Below are 23,972 nucleotides of genomic sequence, written 5' to 3'. Positions count from 1 at the left end.
AAAAAAAATCTATATCTCCTCTCTGAATAAGCATCTATGTATGGGTATGGGTCGGGTATGCTATGGGTAAGTTGTTCGCGTCCTTGTTTTTTTTTCTGAGTGCTTCTGTGATAGATTTATTTTGTTTTTATTTCCTTTAACCATACTTACAATTTGATAGCTGTGACTTATTCTATCTTCGTAATGCAACTGCTAGCGAATGTTGACGTTGTTTTTCTATTTGTTTTATCTCTTTCCTAGATGAAATTTGGTGGAATAGCATTTCTGCAAGCGAATAATCTTCAACTATTTGTGATGTCTTATGTATTGGTAAACCATCTTTTGATTAAATCCGATCATTACGCTCAATTGCCGAATTGTAAGCTAACAGCGTTGTTTTTAAGCTCCGATGTTTCATTGTGCCAATTTTTCCATTATGATACTTCAAACAAAGTGCATCCACTGATAGATAATTTAGATAACAACAATTCCTTCATATTTAATTTTCTTACAACAAATACCGTATGATCAGTTTTTTATTCCTCAAAAATAGATTCAGATTATCCTTTCAAACTTAACAGATAACAGACTGTGCTTACAAATAGTAGAATTTTACATCAGGAGATTATTGATTTTTTTTACATTGACAAATATTTAAAGAAACAATATGTAAGTGTATAGGCCATTTTTACTAGACGTTTTATTCAGTTTCAGTTAGATGTCTCGAACAAAAAATTAGCTAAAGAGCAAAAAAACTTCGAGAACTTGAGAATTTTCAGTAGAAATTGAAAAATTAAATACCATTGACCTTATTCTTCAGTCGCGTGACGTGACTCATCAAATTTCATCTGACTTCTGTAGGCACTCCAATCATGAAATGCCAGTTCAGATAAGCTTCGATAGGTTCTCAAAGCTCATTCTAACTCAAATTTCTTGGCTGGGACGTTCTCAGTATTCAAGAATCAAGACTATAAGGTGAAATTTAGCGAGTAACGTCACTTGACTACCAGAATTAGGCCTCGTGCCTCGAAAATTCAACTACACATTAAAATTGGATTGTTTCAAAATTTAAATAATTCAACTCAGTTTTTGAAAACGATAACGATCAAACTTAAAGTAATGAGATTTATGAGTATCTTGACATTTGAATCGACAAAAGTGTTTGCCCTCACGCAGTAGGCCGTATTTTGGATGTCGTTTCTGTTCTAACGTTTTTATTAACGGTATTGGCATTGCACTACAGGATTTAGTATGTACACTTCATTTTCATTTGCTTTATTTCATGACTAACTAGATGACGGAAACAGGCTAGAACGATTTCTGGGGGATTTTGTCTACATGGGTAATAATCGTATAGCCGCAGCAGTAATCGTCCTGGTAAGTTGTCCTATTCCAGGTTGCGGAACTAGCTCGGATCATCAGAACCTTGGGCGGAGGTCCAGGAACAGTTGGAGCTGAGAAATATTACCTGCAGATGGCACTGTCATCGGCCGCACATATACTGTGGGCCGGAGCGAGAAAAAGTTTCCCACTGGAGCAGACACACAGCTGGTAGATTTTATTGCCATGTGAAGAAGCTCCTCCGGAAGAGCTCGAGGAACCAGAATAATCCCGGGACGATGACGATCCCGACTGGGACGAGCCCGAGGACGATTGAGGTTGAACGGTTTTCAGGTTCGGTAGCATGATAGTGCTCGCATCCAGGCGGATCTGATCCAATGAAACAAATTTCAAAAAATAATTTTAAATTCAAAACTATAATAATTGGGAAAAAAAACTTACCGTCCCCGCCACGGAATGCAGTTTGAGATCGTTTAGGCAGTTGGCTTCGATGCTTCCGGCGCGAGATTGCAGGAATATTTCCTGCGTTGCTCGAGCCTCCAGCGATCGGGTGGGAGATTCCAGCCTGAGAAAACACAAAATAAAAGAAAAATTTTCCGTCAAAATTTCAAGTTCGTTAACCAGTTACCAATGGAAGATCCTTCAAACACCAACTCACTTCAAATCCTTGCCGGCTTCGGCCCGCACCAGTGGGGTTTGGATGGAATCCTTGAAGATGACTCCTCCCTCGCCTTCGACTCGGAGAGAACTGGCCCCGATGGCCACTTCGTCCCGATCGACGCTGAAGAGGGCTGCCCCGTGGGTGTCCAGGATCCGGAAGTGATTGGCGAGCACTTCTATTCGGTCGTGGCCTAGGAACAGCTGGTTCTCCAGGATGCCCTGGGCGTCCCGGGTGTTGACGCTGAAGTTGCGGGAAGATTCTGGAATAAAACAAGGAACAGAGTTGAAATTGAGAAACTTGACAAATCTTCACTATCCGGCTCGAAGGACCATACATAAGCTAGAAAGCCGACTATTTTCTAAACTTCACTCAATAACTTATTCTGATATATGATTTTCTTAATGTTAAAACAACTTTCATTGTGAAGATGTGCTTTCCACTAAATGATGGGTTCCATTAGCCTCGTCTAAAATATCAACTGTCAGCGAAATGCCCTGACTGCAATGCCGTTATCCAATGTTAGCTAAACTAGCTACCGAACAGCAGAGCAAGACATATTTATTTTGAAAATGTCATGCATTCCGTCATTACCTCGGACAATGAAGATAGAGGGAATAGGTCTCAAAACTTCCTCTACTTAGTAAGGATATGGAGAATTAAAGTAAATTAATTGATGAGATTTTAGATAGAGCGTCGTTTGAAATTACGTTGGAGGTCCTTCATCTTTTCGACAAAAGGTAGTAGGTAGTTTTAGGCCTTAAAGTGAGAGTAAATATAGGTATCTGTTATAATACAAGAAAAATTAATAACTGGATGATGGAGGTATTTGAGATAGCATGTCTCTGTTCAGTAACTCAAAAACTTTGATTCCTGCGAGAGCGTTTTCGATGCGATCAGAGAGAAAGATTGTGTAGAGTTCTGAGAAAAGATTTTGATGGGAACCGAAGGAAGAAACAAATCAGTTTTCAGAAAAATTTTGTGAGGGGTGGATCGCGTTGTTTTTCGTATTAAAGAAATTGCAATCGTAGTAAAAAAAATGGCGGAATCGATATGAAATCGAAAAGTGAAAGAAAATTTTGAGATAAAAAATGGTGTAGAATAGGTCTGTCGGTCTCGACAGATGACAGCGGCAACTTTAACACGTTTGCCGCCATGGGACCCATAAACGGGTGACGGCTTTCTTACTCAAGATAGCCGCTCAGTTTCGCTGGAGCTCTCTAGCTTTACTTTCGAAGACAAACTTGATAGAATTCCTTTCCAGGGAAAGTTTCCATTGGCATTGGCACTGGGTTGTTATTGGAGCCTTGAGTGTGAGCACTGACCATACTGACTGGACACTCGTTTTCGTTAGTCGGATAATGTTTCCAGTAGTACGCAATGTTGATTCCAGAGTGCGCATCGATCGTTTATGATGAAATGCTATCCTAGTTGGAAAGTGCCAGCCAACTCTTAAGGAAAACAGGCAATTTCGACGATTCAATCGGGGTAAACAGGCGAATTTTTACCTATAGGGTGTATTTTTGTCAAATTTTGCAGGCCTGCAATACCGACGGTATGTGGCAAAATTAGCCAGAAAACGATCGAATTTTTGTTCTGAGTGTCATGTTAGTATGGTTAGTGGTGTGAGGTTGTGGCCAAACAATTCTACCTCAAGGACACAGAACAAGTCGTATAAGGCTACACCCAAAATTCAGCCTCTGTGCCAATGGCGTGTAATCAATTACATAGCATCATTGGTACAAGAAGATAACGCGACCGGTGCTGATTCGATTTGCATCCACCGGCACTAACCTCCTAGAGCGACCGAATTGCGTATGTCTGAAAGAAACAAAATAAAAACGTTTTCACGTCCCTCCCTATCTCATCACAAGACGAAAAAGGATGGAAATAAATATCGGCCAACACCAGGCAGCCAGCGAACCGAGAACTGTGCGTGTGAATGTAGTAAAAGCAACAAAAAACATTCCTTCAATTCAATTCGCCGGCAAACAACCACGGCTAAGCTGTGCGTGTGTATGTAGCAAAAGCAACAAGAATATATCCCTTCAATTCACCGGCAAACAAGCACCGGCCAAGCTGCCCGGCTTTAGCAGCTGTGTATATGTAGCGTGTGTATGTAATAGCAAGCAGTAAGCAAAGCACAGTTCTCATTCAATGGGTGTCCCGTTTCCTTCACTCCCGTTTCCTTTCCCGTTTCCATCTTAAGACAAATGAATACCTTGAAAGGAGGTCAAACGCCGGGAAGCCACTGTCGTGCGTTTCTTTTGTGATTGATTGGTGGCAGAATGCCTATGACAAATATCCCTCTTCCTGCATGAAGCTCAATTAGTACACTGGTTAAGATGTCGGTCTGGCAAGACGATATAGTTGGTGATTTGAGTTCGATTCTCCCTACGGTCGCTGTGGTTTATATTTTTATTTTCTTGTTTCTGGGATGAATTATCCAATAGGAACGAAATCCCATAAAATGTGTTTCTTGTTTCGCTTGAATGTAGTGGTCATGCATCATTTTAGTTGGGAGCCGAGTCCTTATGCCAGTTACGGTTTTTCAAACATACCGTCTTCAGCACAGTGCACATTTCAGGGCATTATCGGCACAGAGATTTGCTAAATAGGCATTGGATTTTTGCAACCTCTTCTATGGGTGTACTAAATCCAAAAACTCTCGTTTTCCCTCCTTAACCTTTTTTATCTAACAAGAAGGATGGCGGTCTTTTAAAAACGACAGTGAAATCTGCGTGTAATGGGGACCCGATATCATCATGGCATGACTCGTGGTGAAGCTTGAAAGTCATGGACTTATCCGTTACTTCTAGCTTGCTCAAACGGCTGTGGGATAGCGGCCTTAGTATAGTTCCCCAGGGCCGCAGACCCATGACTTAGGCACGTGGCGACTAAATTCAGCAAATTGCAGGTGTTTGTGCGATAACGTAAACAAGCACATCAATGCCGTCAAGGTACGAAGAGGCAGCCCAGCCAACGTAAATCGTTAAAAAAAAATCCTCGCTAAACTTCTGTATCAATACAACTCGAATGGGAATCGTAAATGTGAACACTTATGTAAAAGTGCGGACTTGTCATCTACATTAAACAATTAATCTGATTTGGTTGGAGTCCGACTGAAGACTGTCTGAACCCGTTTATTTGGTTTCTTTTTGTTCTTATGCTAACTTAACTCTACACACAGAGAACAGACGTACAAGCTCGAACAAAAAATCGTCAAAAAAGTGTGTAAAAATTCAAATGCAATCACCAAAAAAATACGTTAGAAACTGACTACAAACAGTGCCATCTATTGCGCCGTTCAAAAGTTACAAATCAACTTTAAAGTGCAAAGTTTTCGAAAAGGTGTAATCGTTTATGAACTCACAAAAAAACAAATCCAATGTCTCAGAAGAATGGGCCGTTTTCATTTATTGCTAGAAAATGAAATCAGAGCTACTTTTGACTGGGCGAAATTTCACTTTCTTTATTTTTGCACTTCAACGATAGTTAAAATTACTAACAGTTTTGGTATAAGTTTTCGCACTTCTTGAACAGTAATTCATGTTAGAAAACGCATGTACTATGTCCAGTCAAATATAAGAACAGTCTTGACGATCAGTCTCATCCAGCAGTACTGAATCTAAGCATATCGAAGCGGGTTACTTTCACATATCACTTTACCAGCCCGCTGTTTAAAACTTTGTATTTCTAACAAATTTGAAAGTAAAAGCCAATAACTTTTAAGATATTTTTTATTATGCAACATAATGAACGTATTACGAAAATTCAACAGCGATTTTCTTGAAGCATGCCAAGCAACTCATACGACCTATTGAAAACTGACTGAAAATTAGTCATTTTTTCTCAGCTTTGTTTTGACAGTTCTATTTGGTGTGTTTGGAGACATCTGGTGGCCCAGCCAAAAAACAAAAATTGGTTCAAAAAGGGTGTTGGGATTTTTACACAAGTTTCGTGGGCTAGCTTGTACGTCTGTTCTCTGTGCTCTACACACATAATTCTTAACTCTACATTGACATTCATTTTGAGGAGGAGCCTGGAGTTACAAAAGGCGCTTCAAAAATATATAATCAGATCGATGCGTAAGCGAAGTTAACAATCGACCACTTGTGTTATGGTTTCTTTGCGCTGACGCATCGATGCACCGAGTCACAAACAGAACGATCATATTACGCTACGCACTTAACGAAAATATGAAAGAGTGTTTCGGTTATTTTGTCTATACGTGATGATGACATGGGTCAACGTCTCTAGTCGATTATGAGGACTAGCTTCAGCAATAAATTTGTTTGGAAACTGTTAATGTCAACGACTTGGTTGCTTCAACCGAATATTTGAATAATATATGAGAATTGTGACTTGAGATTTAAGCTGTAACATAAAACTGTTGAGTATTTAATTTATGACAGTTTATGCTTAAAATTATATGCTACACCTTCCACCCTTACAAAAATGATGCAGGGTTTTTGTTTCATATTTGATTCGATTTTTATGAACAATTATTGTCTGTTTTGTTTGAATGTTTTGTATTTTGCAATTTGAATCTAATATCTCCAATATTTTAAATGGTCCAGAGTAAAATTCATCAAGTTTTTTTCTATTTTCGTTTGTGATATAAATAATGTCTCCAACTTTGATCAGAATAGGGTTTGATTTTTATATGCTATTTTTTCTTCTTTCTTGTTTATGTTTTAATAAATTTTGTCTTGCATTTTCATTTGTTCTTTGTAATTTGTATTTTAAATCACATACGTAGTCATCAAAATTATATAACGGTTCTATTCCACATTCAAAAATTTCTTGCGGTAATTTTGCTTTTTTTCCAAATATTAATTCGTATGGTGTGAATCCATGGTCAGTATGAGGTGTTGTATTGTATGAGAAACAGTAGTATTTCATCCACTCATCCCAATCGGATTTTTGATCATTAACGTATGATCTCAGGTATTCATTTAAGCATCTATGATTTCTTTCGAGGGATCCAATGGTTTGAGGATGATACGCAGTTGAAAAGTTTTGTCTAATTCCTAGTAACTTACTTATCTGTTCAAGTACATCATTTTTATATTCAGTGCCTTGATCAGACCTTAGTTCCATAAAGTTACCATAGACTAAAATAAAATTTTCGACTAAAGCCTTAGCTATAGTATTAGCTTCCTTATTTTTAATGGGTATTAGCGTTATATATTTAGTTAGGTCGCATTGTATACTTATTGCATACCTGTTACCATTAACACTGATTGGTAGTGGACCAACAGTATCAATTAAGATTACTTCAAACGGATTAGATGGTGTTGTAGTTACCATCATACTTTCCCTTGTATGTTTCGAAATTTTGTTCTTTTTACACGATTCGCAGGCCTTTACAAATCGAGCAATTGAACCTTTCATGTCCTTCCAATTAAATTTTTCACGAAGTTTCAGATACAATCGTTGTTGACCTATGTGTCCTCCTGTTGGTGAATTATGATAATTCTCGAGTATCCGTTGAATTTCACGTGCGCTGTTTATAAATTGAGGTTTAGTGTAAATAATAATTTGCATGCTTTTTGCTATTTTATTTGTCATCATCTTGAACGAATTCAAAGAGATATATTTGAACAGGTTTTTACTTATTTCAATAGCTATTTTGTCGACGTTTAATAATTTCGCTTTTTCCTCAATTTTTGGAAGAACAAACTCTAAGATTTGACTTCCTTTTTTGTTTTTATTTGTTTTGTTGACATTCGAAAATTTTGCTTTATTTTCAACTTCTGGAAGAGCAAACTCTTGGATTTGACTTCCACTTTCATTGTCTTGTTGAATTTGTGCTACAATTATTTCTTTCTTTTTGTTTTTTAATATGAATTTCCACATTTTATCGTCAATTGATGTTTGTAATTTCCACATCTTTCTTGTTTCCGATGGATTTTCAGTTACAAAAGCAGAGAGCTGATCAGACTCTATGCTTGGGACTGTTAAATCTGTTTCTTTTGTTTGATGATTTTTATTCGACAATTTTTCTTTTGTCATAGATCGAGTATTGACTATAAGAACTGTCATTGCTTTCAGTTGATCAGATGTTATCGATATGCGTGATAAAGCATCTGCTCCAACATTTTCTTTTCCTTTTATATATTCAACATCAAAATCAAATTCTTCTAAATCTAGACGCATGCGCGTAAGTTTAGAGGATGGTTGTTTCATTCCGAATAAAAATACTAATGGTCTGTGGTCTGTGCGAACTCTAAATTTTTTACCGTATAAGTATGGTTTAAAGTAATTGACTGCCCAATGAATTGCTGTTAATTCTTTTTCGATGACGGATTTATTAGATTCACCTTTAGTAAAGGTTTTGCTTGCATAAGCAATTGGTAAATCGTTACCATCAAAATTTTGGGATAAGACAGCACCACAACCAACTTTTGATGCATCCGTTGTTAAGGTGAAATTTTTCTTAAAGTCTGGGTATTGCAATATAGTAGGTGAAATTAAATATTTTCTAAGGTTATCAAAAGCATTTTGGCATTCGGTGTTCCAAATAAATTGAGCTTTTTTCTTTAACAATTTATTAAGAGGGTTTGCTAATGTTGCAAAGTTTGGTACGAATTTCCGGTAGTAATTACAAAATGCTACGAATCTTCTTACATCGTCCGCATTTGTAGGTACAGGATAATTCTTTATTACTTCGTATTTCGAACTGTCCGGGAAAATTCCCTTGTCAGTTATTCTATGCCCTAAATAAGTTACTTCCGATCTAAAGAATTTACATTCGACCATTCTTAAATTCATCGCACAAGATGTTAAAACCAAATGAAACACCACTTTTTTAGTTACGATATGTTGAATGAAGTCGTATATAGTACGACCGATTTCAAATGACATCCTTCACAACCGCAATAAAATCCTTAAATCGCATTTTATCCGTATATAAATTATTTTTGTTTCGAAATCGTAATTAAGAACAAACACAATCGTCTAGAATCCTTCATAAGCATGGTAAATCATCACTTTTGTGTATTGCAAACCATCGTCGCATAAAGGGACAACTCAATTTAATTTAGTGTCGTAAAATGATTAGTGGCCAGATAATAATGAGTAACTTGAACGTTTCGTGTAACCGTCATCGCTTCTGAGGCGCGCGTTTATTTTGCTCGTTTCGTTCTGAAGTTTTAGGCAACTTGTCCTCCGTCGCGGAAACAAAATTCCGTTCATCACCACGGCTTTGAAAAAGCGAAGCCATTCGGCAAATCTTCTGTTGACATAGCAGCCCAGACAACCATTTGGTGGGTATATCAAATTTACAACACAAATATACGTTCAAATATACGTGTAAACATATCGTATATAATGCAGCAAAACCAGTATATACGTATCATTTTGGAGGCCATTTAGGTACATAAGCACACATATTCTTGATTTGGATTGTATTGTCGTAATAAAATTATGCAATGTATTTAAATACGATAAAGAATATGCATGGGCCGCACATTGTAGGTGCAGATATACGAAAATGAGTTTAAATAACATTCATACGATATAATCTGTAAAATAATATATACGACTTCTGGTCCGGGAGTGAAGCCTTGGCTGATGCGACGGTTTTCTATGAATAAATAAACGTAAAGCGACGCATCATCAACCAATATGAAGGTTTGTATCAGATATTCGCCAATTAGGTATTTTCTCAGTGATGCCTTTTTTAGGATTGCTTTATGCAAAACTTCTTCGATTTCCTAAAGATGAGGTGCGCAGTTTATCACAAAAGTAGCCTGCTGCTACAACCACTTGCTAGCGGTTTTGGTTAGCATCAGAAACATCATAAGCACCCGGATTCTGATTTTCAAGCAATTGAATTTTGTTTGAAAAATTTAACAAAATGTGATTTGAAGATCTTCACTTTGAAATGTATCTCACATGAAAAAATTACTATAAACACATTTATTCCAATATGTCAATCGTTAGAGTATAACATGAACTTCATAATGCCAAATTTCCAAAGCAATAGTAAACTCTCATTTTTTAAAACTGGTGTTCTCCAAAATGCATGTTATGGGTATAATTGATCCCTAGAGTCCAAAAAGATGTACTTTTCATCTGAATGGATCGTAATAAATGGTAATCATGAAATTACTGATATCTGACCAATGCCAATAACTAATGTTTATTGTGTGACTTTCTGTTAAAAAGGGCTAAAAATACTGTATTTATCAAAAACTTGAAAAAAATGCACCTTAAGGTGTGCAATGACTCTAGGGTAGAAGACAATCTATTATAACTCTATTTTTTCTGATACTTACAAACTGTGAAATGAGAACTTATATGGCAAAAGATAGCCAACGGACCTTTTATCTTCGGATTTTATTAGATTTTTGCCTAGGATCAGGGCATCCTGAATAAGGGATCAAGTCTGCTTTAGTAAAGGAACAAGTCTCCTGTAACTTAAAAAATATCACAATTTTTTTAACCTCACGAAAATGTTTGTAGCTCATCATCGAGTTCTAACTTTTGGAATATATTTATAAACTTGAAATTACACGTTGTCAGAAAATGCAAAAGACGGCGAGTTGCTAAATTTTCCCAAAACGATATGATGAAAATAAGAAAAGGGGATCAAGTATCCCCATACTCCCCTATTGTTTTATAATTTATGAATAACTTTGTATTTTTAAGCAAAATGTTACAATGTTCAAAATGTCAAAAATTGTGTTTGATTTGTATTGGCTGTATACAATTCCATTTGAACCTTTACTCAAAATCGTATTCAAATCACAGTGACACAAATAACATGCTAAAAAGGCCCTTATTCTAGGCCGCGCGTGAGGTGACGATAGTCGAGTCACCAGAGTCACCAGTTGTCACTTCGGATGTGACTTTGTGAGTTCTCACGCTATTCTCGTAGTTAATGTGGGTGAGAAATATCGCATTCAGGTGACGATTTTAGGTGAGAATTGTAGGTACCTTTTCAGATGGTGACGTAAAAGAAATTAAAGGAAAATTTGTGTAGAACGTAATATTTAAGAACTGTAAATTTTATTATACCAAAATATGGTAGATTTAAAAACAATCAAACAGCTTTTCTTCTATTTAAGAAGGTTTTTTTTAACATTTCCGTTGATATTTTTCTAAGACCAAATAGAATAAATTCAGGGAAAATTTGCATTCAAGTTTCAAACGAACAAATATTGTCCCCTTAACTCTGTTCAAATGGATTTCAAGAGCAGAAGGTATAAAAATATAAAAAATGGAAAAAAACCAAAAAAAAAAAATATGAATGACAGATAATACAAGATCATTCTGACAATTATCGGAAGTGATAGTTGATTTTGTATTTTGAAGAATTTTGGTAAAACAGAATTTATTTAAACTGCAAATCTGTTTTTAAATATTCACCACTTTATTTTCAAAAGACTGCGATTACTTAAAATAACCACTCTTAAGGAATTAAAAACACTTCACTCAACTTTAACATACTAACGACACTGGGAGAAAAATTTAAACAACGCTTTTTTCGGGCAAATAAAACGTGTTAGTTCCGAAATTCTGTATGTTGATCAACACTAAAATGTTAATTTTAAGGTCCACTGAGGAGGAGCGAAACGCCTGGCAAGCAATTTCGTTTTTATTTTCGCCGAAAAAAGTCGATGATAACATTAAACAATTCATCGCGGCGATTAACCAGTTAATCAATCAAAATAAAACAACGCGAATAGCAGCCTCTGTCACTTTACCCACATCGACTCTTGGAATAAGGTGACAAACTTCACGGTGACTCCGAGGGTTCTCAACATTCGTCATCTAACGTGAGGTGCAGAATAAGGGCCATAAAGTGGTTCTCAAAATCGTTTTAAGGTGCAAATCGTACAACACTTCATCCCACCTTGTCTAAAGTGTCGTTTAAACAGTCTATCGAATGTAAAATTGCTTCAAATAGTACAAGAGTACAACACTCATCGAATAACGTGTGACTTAAGTTTTCAATCGATGTAAAAGTCTTTGAACATCGTATAAGACTGCAACGTACCTCGCATAAAGGGTGACTTATATCGTCTATCGATAGTCAGATCACTTCAAGTCGTCAAGGGTAGAACACACATCGCATAAAGTGTGGTTCGAACTGTCAATTGTCACCACATCGTAAATGTGTATGAATCGAGTCGTTCAACAAGCCGCCAATGCGACATAAAGTAGCAAAGTATTTCGGACCTCGTTACAACATCGTACATGATGTTTTCGAAGTCGTAAATCAGAAAAAACGGAAATATGTATCTACGTATATCGCCTCCACTTTTGATAGTTAGATGCTTTATTCTAACGTCATATACGATGATAATTTTTGATATAGATGCACTTATGAAAAGGAGAACGCAAAAAGTAAGGCTGTCGTGAAACCAAATCAACCTCCAAAACCCAAACCTCAACGGGTAACGTCCAGGAGTGATGCCCTCATCGTTAAGCCGCAGAAGGCACAACGAAGGAGGACTACGTCGAAAGCACATTGGGCGAGGAAGCGACTGACCGAGCGCTATCACAGATCGCAGCTGGACTTGGATGAGTTAACTACTGCGGAGGAGCTCGAGAAAGCTTTGTTCAATACCTGAGCATGAGCAACGAATCAGTAGCTATAAGGCTAAGAAAGGCGCACGTTACGGTACTAACAATAGGTTCAACAGATTCAAATCGCGGAGAGCATTCGGCTGATAACTATGATAATATTCTGTGAATATAAGACCATCTCAGCAGATGCATCCGTGATGAGTGTGTACGGCTCGATGAGCAACGTGATTGTTTCAATGTCAACAGAAATAACATGCATTGAACAACGCAAAATAGACATACAGTGAGTGAAATAAAAATAGTACGTCTATGTGTTTTGCTTGTTACGATTTAAATGATTGAAAATCGTCAGAATTTTCATCTACAATTTAAAATAAATTTTGAACGGATAAATCATGGATGAAGCAATTGGAGTTGATGACAACAAATTTGAGAAAAAGTGTGAAATAAGAATAGTAACACTTAGATACATATGTTTTTCTTCAAAAATCAAGTTTATTTCTTCAAATTTACTGTGGAAAAGTGAATAATAATGCTTCTACGACGCAGTTTAGGCATTTTATAGTATGCCGAAGGTTTTAAAGGGGTTTTCAAGAGGTTTTACTATAGCACGAAAGAAATTTGACACTTTAGCTACACTCAACGAAATCGACACATTGGGGCTATGTGTCAGCCTATATAGATTTTTGCAATTTGTCTCCCAATTAAAAAATATGTGCCACACATATGTTCAGGAAATATTTCAGCCCGAAAATCGCCTAAAAATAGGCAGCAAATTTTTATTTCTAGATGTATTTCTATTCTACTTTTCGGCGTTTAAAGATGCAGTCATTTGTGATGTTTTTGAAATTTATTTTGTTGTTTATTTATTATAACAAAAAATATTTAAAAATTAGGTAACTAATTTTTTCACCTAAATTTACATTGTACTGCTGTTTTTTATCGGTGGCTCATCGTCCGAGTTGTCTGCTTCAAGCTCCAACCCTAATCCGAACCAGAAGTTTTGATATTTTTTTATCTGAAAGAAAATGCACATAAGTACCTTTTTTACATGAACCAGGAAAATAAAATTCTTAACTTACCTGCGTTTTGATAGCCGATCGCTCCTCAAGCCAACGGTGTAATAAAGATGTGTAGCACACTTACAGAGATGGAAAAAGATTAAATTTGACACAAACAAAACTGCATGCTTCTACGGCACTTAGTTTTTCCCAATTGCAGCCATTTTGAATGTGTGAAACTTTTCAAAGATGATAATTATAAAAGATATGTGTCAACTAATAATCTCCATAGACCATTCCAGTACAAGCTAATACTCAAACATAAATTTTATTAGTATCATATGGTTGAAGAAATTAAGGCACGTATGTGTGAAGAAACATATACTCTAAGTGTGGATTTTTTGCAGTGTAGAATACTTTTTCGAATTTCTTGGATAGAAACGATTTTCAATAATTCATGTTTTTTTAATGAGCGAAACCACATAGCGGTACTATTCTTGTTTCGATCACTTATCGAAAAAAAAGAAGTCCTAAAAAGATATTTTATTGTTTTTGTTTCGATTACAGTCGTTGTACCATCTTTATGGCATTCGTGACTTTATCAATGTTCCAGTTGGCGGACAAAAATTGAAAAACTTATCCGGTACAACTACGTTCGATATTTACTCTTGGGCTCGAACTCGCGGACATCGGCTCAGGAAGCAACAAACTTGCCCTAACAAGAAAAATTATTAAATGAACGATATCTTTAAATAACAATTCTTAAGGAAAAGGCTGCATAAAATCGTGGTAGATTGAAAAAATAATAATTAAAAATGAGTTGGAATCTAAACCTGTGTCTTGATACTTTTGCATGTTCAGAAAATTTTAATCTGAAAGCATAAGGAAAACCCAAAACTTACCTATCGAAATCGGCAGCCCGTGTTTGGATCGTATCGAAGACGCTCGCAGCACATCCATTATCGTGGCCTGTCCGGTCAGTTCGATTCCACCGGACACAATCTTCAGCTGACCCATTCCGTCCTGAAAAAAGAGCGATAACGAACAAACAAGTTAATCATTAGTAAGAGCATTTGGCTTTATCGAACTGGGAGCTAATAAGAAGCGACAAGATAGGTACAAATTATTCCGGAAATGGATAAGTTTCGTGTTTCCACTCAATTTGAGCCTTCGCCTTTCCCTAGCTTCGCCCAAAATCAGAAAAAAAAGTCATTCAGCCGATCATTATCACCCACTAATGGTAGCTTCTTCGATGGGACTTTTTTTTGCCTTGCTTCCGTTTTTTCCCCCTTCTTTGAGATAACCCGATAAAGTGGGAGCAAAAAGTTGACGGCTAAATTCACCCCTCGACATAAATAATCCAGCACGTGTCTTTCAATCACAGTGAGAATTTGTTCAGTTTGGTACATATTGGTGAAACAAGGTTGCCAGTTTGGTTGTTGATTTAACCTCACAATGATGTTAAGATGTTATAAGATCATCCTTAACAGCTAGTACAAATTCAAACTGATAAAATTTTTAAACTTAAAAAATGTTTTAAAAAATTCGCGAGATGGAAACAAAAAAAAACTTCAACTAAGGCAACCCGGAATGCTTCCCACCGACAATATTTTTAGAAGGAAAACTTCCAAAAAAAGATACATCGGGACACATTTTCCCATACACCAGTTTTTCGAGGCACGTTTTCCGACATCATCATTGGGCCTTGAGACAGATCTCGTCTTTCCCCCTTTTCGTTGAGCCGAGCGCTGAATTCGACAAAAAAAACAGAAAACACAATAAAAACAACCAGCCGCAAAAAAGGTCGACAAGAAGCCAAAGCCATTGGATGTTGTTGTTGTTAGTTTTTGACAGATTTTTTTTTCTAGCGTCTACTGATTCAATGGAGCAAAGTTTCAATTTCACCCATCAAGTCGTTTTTATATTCACGCACACCATCAACTCCCTAATACGTCATTCTCCATCACAACACGTCGAATTTTGGCACACTCGGGAACTTCTTGTGGGAGTATTGGGTGATTTTCAGATTAAATGAAGCGAAAAAGTTACGTTTCTGGAAAACTTTACCATACCAGTTGCTAGTCAGAAGAAAGTGCTGAAGTTTTTGGAAGAAGAATAGCACTATTTTTGGTAGGTTTATTCAAAACCATGAAAAAACGTTTAAGGCCTAGAAATGAACAGGTATAAAAGTATACAGTGGTTTTAGAGACAGACATTTTTAGCATAATTAGCAAAAAATCAACAAATGGATTAATACAACTTTTAAATAGTTACAAAATCAAAGTTTAACCTTTAAAGTAAGTAGCTAACGGAAAAGTAACTAAAATAAATTTTTGAGTTCTGGAAACCACAAACTTTAAAATAAAAACAGTTTCAAAATATATGTCGCTAGCATTTGAATCTAATCTAAATCTAATTTATTTACACCCAGAACACAGTCCCATAATGGTAGCAATAAACTTTCAGTGTGGAATTTTTATGTGAGTCGAGGCAGTTAGAGTTTAGATGAAGTTTATCTAGGTTTTTTCCCCTAAACTTTTACAATCCTTTTACTTAATGTTTGTATTTTTTTCATATATAAAATGAATTCATCTATTTTTCTATCTTCCTTTTACACGTCCATATAAACTTTTATTAAAACTGTTTCAAAAAATTTTGTTTATTATTTTTTACTATAAGGTCACGATGCCAAAAAATCAGGATAATTATATTCAAATTAAATAAAAAAAACTTCAAGGAATTTTTCTTCAGCATTGAGACTGCTTTTTCAATACTCATCTTTCATTAAAAAAATTTCAAAAGTTTGACTTTTGTTTCTTTTCCTTATAATTTCAAAAATATGATGACTTTCCTTAAGTGGATTGCAATTTTTTTTCTTAGTTTAAATCTAATTCAGATCTCCATTCCTTATTTAATTTCTAAACTGCGATAAAATCATCTTTCTTCGATTTGTAAAGCTTAAAATTTCAACGATTTTTAATCTCATGTTTTGGCAGGTTGGTTTCGCGCATTAACTTTTTATTTTTTACTTTTTTGACATTCAAAAAATCTGAACGAATAAATAATTGTTTAGAAAAGTAAGTGCAAGTTCTTTACTTTGTCATCGATTTATTGAACTTTATATGATTCAGCGAATTCTTTTATTCTTAGGTGTTAGTTTATTTTCCAAGTTTTCTTGACTGTAATAGAATTTGAAATAATCAGTTTTCAGCTTGACTTGGAGAGAAATATCATGATTTTAAAATGATAGTAATAAAATCACAATCAGTTGAAAATCACACAGTACGGCAAAATTTGGATCACTTGTAATGAAAGAATCTTTACCCTTTTATGGAAAAAAAATCATTTTTATCTTAGCTTTCCAATCAATTTTCAACTCCATGCAAAATTTCAATCGTTTGTGTATTTTTCTACTTTTATCTGAAATTCAGTTTAATTCAGATGAAGATTTATTCGAAAATTGAATTCAATTAAGAAAATCAAATAATTTTGAGTGAAATTGAATCCATAACATTAATTAATTTTTTTTGTTTTACCTGTAAGTATGCGCACTTTAATTGTGGTATATTTATCGAGATTTTAAATTTGTAACTAACTTTGTTCACCTTGAACCGTTTTAATTTTAATTGTTTTTGTTCTACTTTACGACAAACTTCGTTTTCGTCATGTTGTTTTTAATTTTATTGCAGTTGATTTAAAGAAACTATTTTTTGTGAACTTTTAGTTTTTGAATTATAACTTTAAACTTTTCAAATAATTGTGAGGAATAATTGCTTAATTATAAATGATTTACTCTTTTATTGGAAAAATCCTAATTTTTTAAGTTTACATCTTACAAAAAATGCAAATTTCTTTTTTTTTATAATGTGAAAAAAAAACAAGTAATCCAAATTTTTTTGTTGAAATATTATAAGAAATTAAGAAAATTGATAAAACTTTCCTGCTTGCTTACTTGAAAATGACCAAACATTTGAGATCTGGAAGTATTTTAAATTGACCAAAAATCGACTGTCAGTAACTATTTGGGTCATCCAAAGCATTCAAATTTTATATTTTTGAATTGTCTTTTGAATAGACTCACATCTTAACCGTATTCTCTTCAAGAATATTTTTTTTATTTATTTTTGATAAAGGGTTCATTTCAGTAAAATTAATTAACTTTGCTTCTCAACAAAAAAAAAAAAAAATCAAAATATTTCTCGTCTCAGCATATAAAAAATGCAACTCAATGATTAATTTCCCAAAAGACCGTGAGTAAATTTGACATCTGAGATAATAGTTACAGGATTTTTTTTTTGGTAATTTCTCAATATTGAAAAATAAAACGGAAAATTGGATGAAGTATTAATCAAAATTTAAACCTTATCGAATCTTCGTTATTTTAATGGCCAAAAGATTTATTAACACAACTATTGAAAAGTTAAAAATAAACAAAATGTTGATTTTCATATCATCAGAACTGTTGCCAATTTTTCAAGAACAGTAGATTAATCCCTGTGCGCTTTGCCTCACATTCAAATAATGGCTCATTGAATGTGTTCTTTAACGAATAAATAATTCCTGGTCTACTTTCCTGAAATTTTAAAAACTTTTATTTAATCCATATTTATAGTGATATTTAAACAAAAGCAATGACTTTTATAAGTTTTCTTCTATACAAGATCCTTTTTTTAGTTTCTTTTTAATACTCTGATTTAAGAGAATTTTTTGAAGACATCAAAATGCTCTATCAACCTTCCTATCAAGTTTTTAAATCCGAGTATTAAAATGGAACCATTTTTTCGGTTTTCAAAACTCACATTTCTTTAAAAAAACAGGCAGTTAAATAGAATTTTCCGAACGAAATGGTTCTCCACATAGAATTTCTTTGTTTTTAAACCCTGGTTTGAAAGTTTATCTAAGATTTGTTAAACATTGGATATGGTTCCTGAAACCTTTATTTTATTTTGTGGATTTTAACCAATAAACCCTCGATGATTCATATTTTTACACGTTGTCTACTTGGTTGGTGCAAATGTTCATTAAATAAGGGGGGGCGGGGAGGGGTTGGGGGCGGGGGTTTAGCTTGTTTATTGAAAAATTTAAGATACCCCTATGCAATTAATGAACTCTTGTTCTTGCTTTTCCCATCGTACCGCTATTTGCCATAAAAAGTTATTCTAATACTATTTTTAGCGATTATAAAAATGTATTTTCTCTTCAGTGGTTAAAAAGGTTTCGAGAAATCCAAAATATTAAGAATAAATCGAGTGATCCATTCCTAAAATCTAGGAGAAACTATCACCGCTATGATGAATAGAAACTATACTATCGTAAAACGGGATAAGATTGATCGCTTTTTTCAACATTTTCGATAATTTTTTTCTGTTAATGGGAATGTGGCAGGTGAATGTTTCATATTTTTTTAAACCAGAACTGGACTCTTAAAAACATAAAATATGATTGCAGAAAATTATTAGACTACTTTCAATTTGATTTAAAAATCTATTGCGTTTTAATTAAGAATTTGATGCCTTGGGAAAACATTGATATGTCTCTATTTTGACGGTTTTTACGAGTTTTCTTGATCATACAGGCATAAAATACCTTCAAAATATTTACAAATGCTAGTTTATCAATTGCTAAGGCAGTTCGAAACAAACTCAAATGTTATAAAATAATTATCACGATACTCTACAAATTGAACACAAAACAACATCGTGGTCCTTAATGTGTTAAGACCAAACAACAAATAAAATCGAAAGATGGATAATGATGCTGCATTAGTTAAGGGCAAGGCGGCCGAAATAATTCTGTTCTTTTGAGAAAAAATTCAGACTCTTTGTGATCTTACCCAAAAACTTTGTAATGGTATTCTGTGATGCTGTTTCCTTGAATTTAATGGAAAATTCAAGATGAATTAGTGTTTTTTTTAACATTTTAGTTGGGAAAAATCAATTGATATTACTAATCCTATCATACTTTTCTAATTCAAAGTAAAAAATCTAAATTTTATATTGGCCAACAAAAATTTTTTTTTGAAATCCATTCTGTATTCAAAAATTCTGTGAAATCTTTGAAAATTTCAAAATTCTGTGTTCTGTGACACAGATTCCATGATGAAATATTGCTTGAAATTCTGTGAAATTACAGATTGTTCTGTGATTCCAGCAACCTAGTAAGAGGCTTAATTTTTGAACATCTATATATATTAAAATGGATTTCTGTCTGTCTGTCTTTCTGTTCCCTATAGACTCGGAAACTACTGAACCGATTTGCGTAAAACTTGGCAGATGGAGGTTTTGAAGGCAGGGGAAGGTTCCTATAATAGTTTTAAGCCCCTCCCTCTCACAGGAAGGGGGAGAGGGCCTCCCAAACAAATGACAAATGTTTGCATAACTCGAGAATCGATCGAGCAAATGGAACGAAATTTGACTCGGGAGGGTATTTGGTTACGAGAAATGTTACTGAAATGGTTTGGTGCCCCTCCCTCCTTCCAATGGGGAGAATGGAAGCGAAAATACAATTTCATACGATTATTCGCACAATTCGAGAAATAATCAAGCAAACGGAACTAAACTTGGCATGCGGGAGGGTATATGGGTAGGAAAAAAAAATTTAAAGATGGTTTGAAACTCCTCCCTCTTTCCAGTGTGGAGATAGAAAAGGGGGAGGGGCCTTCCAAACATTTTTTTGCAAAATTCGAGAACCAATCAAGCAAATGGAGCCAAATTTGATATAGGTGGTTATTTGGGTGCGAGAAAGGTTTTGTAGCAGTCCGCACATTCGAAAATTCAACATTTACTCTCCGCCTTAAAGTAGGCCCAGTTTGTCCGCCCCTCGATCGATCTCGAACATAATATCGATTCGCGCGATCGACGGTTTGAGCAACGCGGTTAGATGTGGGTGTTGAATCGTTTCAGCTAGAACCACGTCACTTGTCACGTAAATGAATCCAAATTTCACATAGGAAGGTATAAGGCAACGAGTCAAGTTTCTACGATGTTTGAGACCCACCTGTCCTTCTACTGGGGGGATAAGATGTGGAAAAAAGGGTCTCCCATTTATAGAATTTATCATGGAAGTATATTCGATTACGAGAAATGTTTTTTTTGTGTTCCGAAACCCCTTTCTGTCTTCAACGGGAAGAGGGAAAGGAGGAGGAAGGTTTTCGTACAATATGTTTGGATCACTCGAGAACTCATGATTCAAATTCAATGGCAGCAAGTATTTGAGTAGATTTTTTTCTATGATTGTTTAAGGTTTCCTCCTTTTACTGATTCGATAGGAAGGGGGAAGGGAAGCACCCATGCAATTTATTTTTTGATAACTTGAGTGCTAATCTAGCAGATGATAATAAATTGGGAAGAGTCATTAAATACAAGAAATATTTCTAAGATGATTTGGCTCCATCACGAAATAGGAAAGAGAAGAAAGGTATCATACGGTTGTTTCAATAAATTCAAGAGCTCATCAAATAAATTTAATCAAATTTTACAGGGGAGAGTATAAGGGTACAAGAAATGCTTCTATGGTTATTAAAAAACCCTTTTTCCTTCCAATGGAGAATGAGAGAGGGGAAAAGGAGTTCCGCACAATTTTGGTTTAACTTGAGAACTTATCCAACGTACCCGAGTAAGAGTAATGTTTCTTTTTTTTTAAAGGAGAGATTCCATACAGTACAGAGCCGGGAATGGAGGAGGGTTAATCGCATGGTTTTATAAACTTTTCAAGTGAAGAAACCATATTTTACATGGTAGGATTTTTTAAAGGTTGAAGACCTCTTCTTCCAAAGGAGAAACGGGAAGAAGTAAAACTTATCAAGCAAAAGGAGCAATATGTGAAATGTGATGTCATTTGGTTAGGAAAAATGTTGTTATGACAGTTCGTAGACCCTACCCAACCAACACTGCAAGAGAGAAAGGAAAATTAAAACGAGCTCTCAATATCAAATTTAAAATTATTATTGAAAAACAAATTCAGATCCGGTTTTTAAAAATCATTTTAGAGAATCTAATCTTTTTTGTGTTCCAATAATAATTTGGAATTCAATGTGAAAACTCTCATTGTAAATAGGTATATCGAAAATTTATTTCTAGTGATATCATTTTCACGTAATTTATTGATTTTACTAGTTACTTATAAAATTTTAACTACAAGAAATGAAATTTTGCTTTAATTCAATTCCCTAGGTTCTCGTACTATTCCCCTTTCATTTTTTCCATCAAACTTTAACATTCGATAGGGTTTCTAGCCTTTTGTTCTAGACTGGCTTGCTCTACTCCCTATTTTAATATCAATAATTTACCTCAATATACAACAAAAACTTCACCAAAACTAATGATTTACTAAGGAAAAAAGTTGAACTCTCACATACATCAACCTGCTTCTAAACGCTTCAATTTCACCAGAAAGGGTACTTGTTTGCGAGCCTTCGAATAAAAATAGATTTTTCAAGATTTTTTAATAACATTTTTACTTACATTTAAAAGTTTCAAAAAACAAACCAAGTTTTTCACAATTTGAAACTCAACTTATTTGTTTTTAAACGTAGAAAAGAGTTTTGAAACATTTTAAGTTATTGATGATTATGTGGAAGAAATTAATTTTAACAAAACATCCGTCCAGTTTTTAGAAAAACATTTGGTTTATATAAATTAAGCGGTGATGTATTGTCTAAAGTAGGGTAACTATCCCTACTTTGGATTCCTAGTACAACATTGTTGATTTTTCCACCCCTGAAATTATGTATTACTTTTAACTATTATTCAGTGTTTGATGTTTTCATCGAATTTTTTCGGTGAAAATTAAAACTAAATTACTTGCCAGTTGGTCAAAACGTTTTGAGCTACTTTTGGCGTTTCGCTACTCCTCAGTGAACCCTAAAATTGAATTTATTAATTGTATAATTTTCCATTTCACAAGTACTAATTATCTTACTTAAATTGGGAATAATCGTAATCTTATTCGCTGTCTGTTGTTTGTTTTTGATGTTATGTTTACATTGATCTGTCAGTTTCTTGATCTTTGGTAAAATGAAATTGTAGGGTAAGAACACTATATATTGAACACCATCTTTGGGATTCAACACATTTGTGGCCAATAAATAATAACGAAAGGTTTTTCTGATAAAATTTTTATAGCTTAGCTTAAGCTTATTTCTCAGCTTCGAATCGATATATTTTTATCACGGGAATATGTTTTAAAATTATTATTTAAGCCTTTTGATTCAAAATTACTTTTGTCCCAATGATTAAACACAATGATTCAAATATTGAACAGGCAATGTTCTAATTATTGAACACGTAAGCATTAATATCATTGCATATATTCAGGGGTATTTCGCTTGATAGTATGCCTTGCAGGGGCGATTTTGGTTGAGCTAGCAACCAAGAAACAGTTTGTTTACATTTCCAAACACCAACCGATGTTTGTTCAATAACTGGTACATGCATTTCTTTACGAAACGAGTACTGCAAGATTGAACGTTCAATAATTGAAACATTGGCGTTTTCTTTGATCCAATGATTGAACACTTTAATTTGTTAAATTTTAAGAAAATAAGGATAATAAAGGCTGCCACTCTTCCAGAAATCATTCAAGAAGACTTAGTTGAAAACACTCATACCATTATCTCAGACGTTTATTTGTCTTTTATACAATTTTCCCCCCAATCAAAAATAGGCTGTTTTCTTCATCCAGTCGAAAAACCAAGCCAAAATTTGAACACATATTCAAGTTTCGGGGATTGTGGCTTTAAAAGTCCGAGATCCGAGATTAAATCAATTTCAAATCAGCATCAGTATGCCTCGTTCGGAGAAAAGTTTTCGCATAATGTTTCCTACACTGTAAATTTTTGCCTCGATTTCCAGCAAAAAAAATTGCTGGAAACGTTCAGCAATCCAAATTTTTGCTGGAAACCAGCAATCGGTTTTCGAATTGCTGGATTTTTCAGCATTCGGTTATGTGCTTGTCATTTTTGCTGAAAAATCAGCAATCGGTTTTCAAATTGCTGGACTTTCCAGCAATTGATCCAGTTTGCTGGAAATTCAGCAATCGAGTTGTCAATTCGGAGTTTGTTTTTGTTTCGTACGCTGAAGTAAGGTGAGATTCTATTTTACGAATTAAGGTTAAATTAATATAATTATTTTATTTTCCTCAATATTCTAGCAACCAGGCATCAAGTCAAGGGTAAGTTTTTATTGTACAGGTAGATATTCCATAGAAGATAGTAATCAAAACTAGTTTTACAGGTGGCGGATGATCAACATTTTGGCACAAAGCGGCCACGCCAGAGCCGGTGTTAGAAAGTTGTGAAAAAAAGTTTTTTTTTTGGAAAATAAATTAATCCCTTATTGAAAATGGGAGAAAATAATTCTTTTTATTGCTTATTATATGCACAGCCGATATTAAACTTTAATTTTGAATTGAAATATAAATTTCATACTAAATACTGCCAGTTGTGTTGAAAG

The 23,972-nt window shown here is 34.6% G+C and overlaps 1 protein-coding gene across 3 annotated transcripts in view; it reads right to left on the bottom strand.

Annotated features, from left to right (window-relative positions):
* Positions 1-268: 268 nt before the first annotated feature.
* The window catches only part of LOC129737982 (uncharacterized), a 368,340-nt gene continuing 344,636 nt past the window's right edge, over positions 269-23,972 (bottom strand). For all 3 annotated transcript variants that reach the window (XM_055729166.1, XM_055729159.1, XM_055729171.1), the window contains 4 exons: positions 14,424-14,544; positions 1,979-2,240; positions 1,762-1,885; positions 269-1,689 (listed from right to left, as the gene is read on the bottom strand). In XM_055729166.1, the coding sequence (XP_055585141.1) occupies positions 1,444-1,689; positions 1,762-1,885; positions 1,979-2,240; positions 14,424-14,544 (753 nt within the window). In that variant the 3' untranslated portion in view covers positions 269-1,443. The remainder of the gene's footprint in view (positions 1,690-1,761; positions 1,886-1,978; positions 2,241-14,423; positions 14,545-23,972) is intronic.

Source organism: Uranotaenia lowii, chromosome 1, assembly GCF_029784155.1.
Source record: "Uranotaenia lowii strain MFRU-FL chromosome 1, ASM2978415v1, whole genome shotgun sequence".
Classification (NCBI taxonomy): domain Eukaryota; kingdom Metazoa; phylum Arthropoda; class Insecta; order Diptera; family Culicidae; genus Uranotaenia; species Uranotaenia lowii.
Note: the sequence above shows the minus strand (reverse complement) of the source record. Positions and strands in the feature narration are given on the sequence as shown.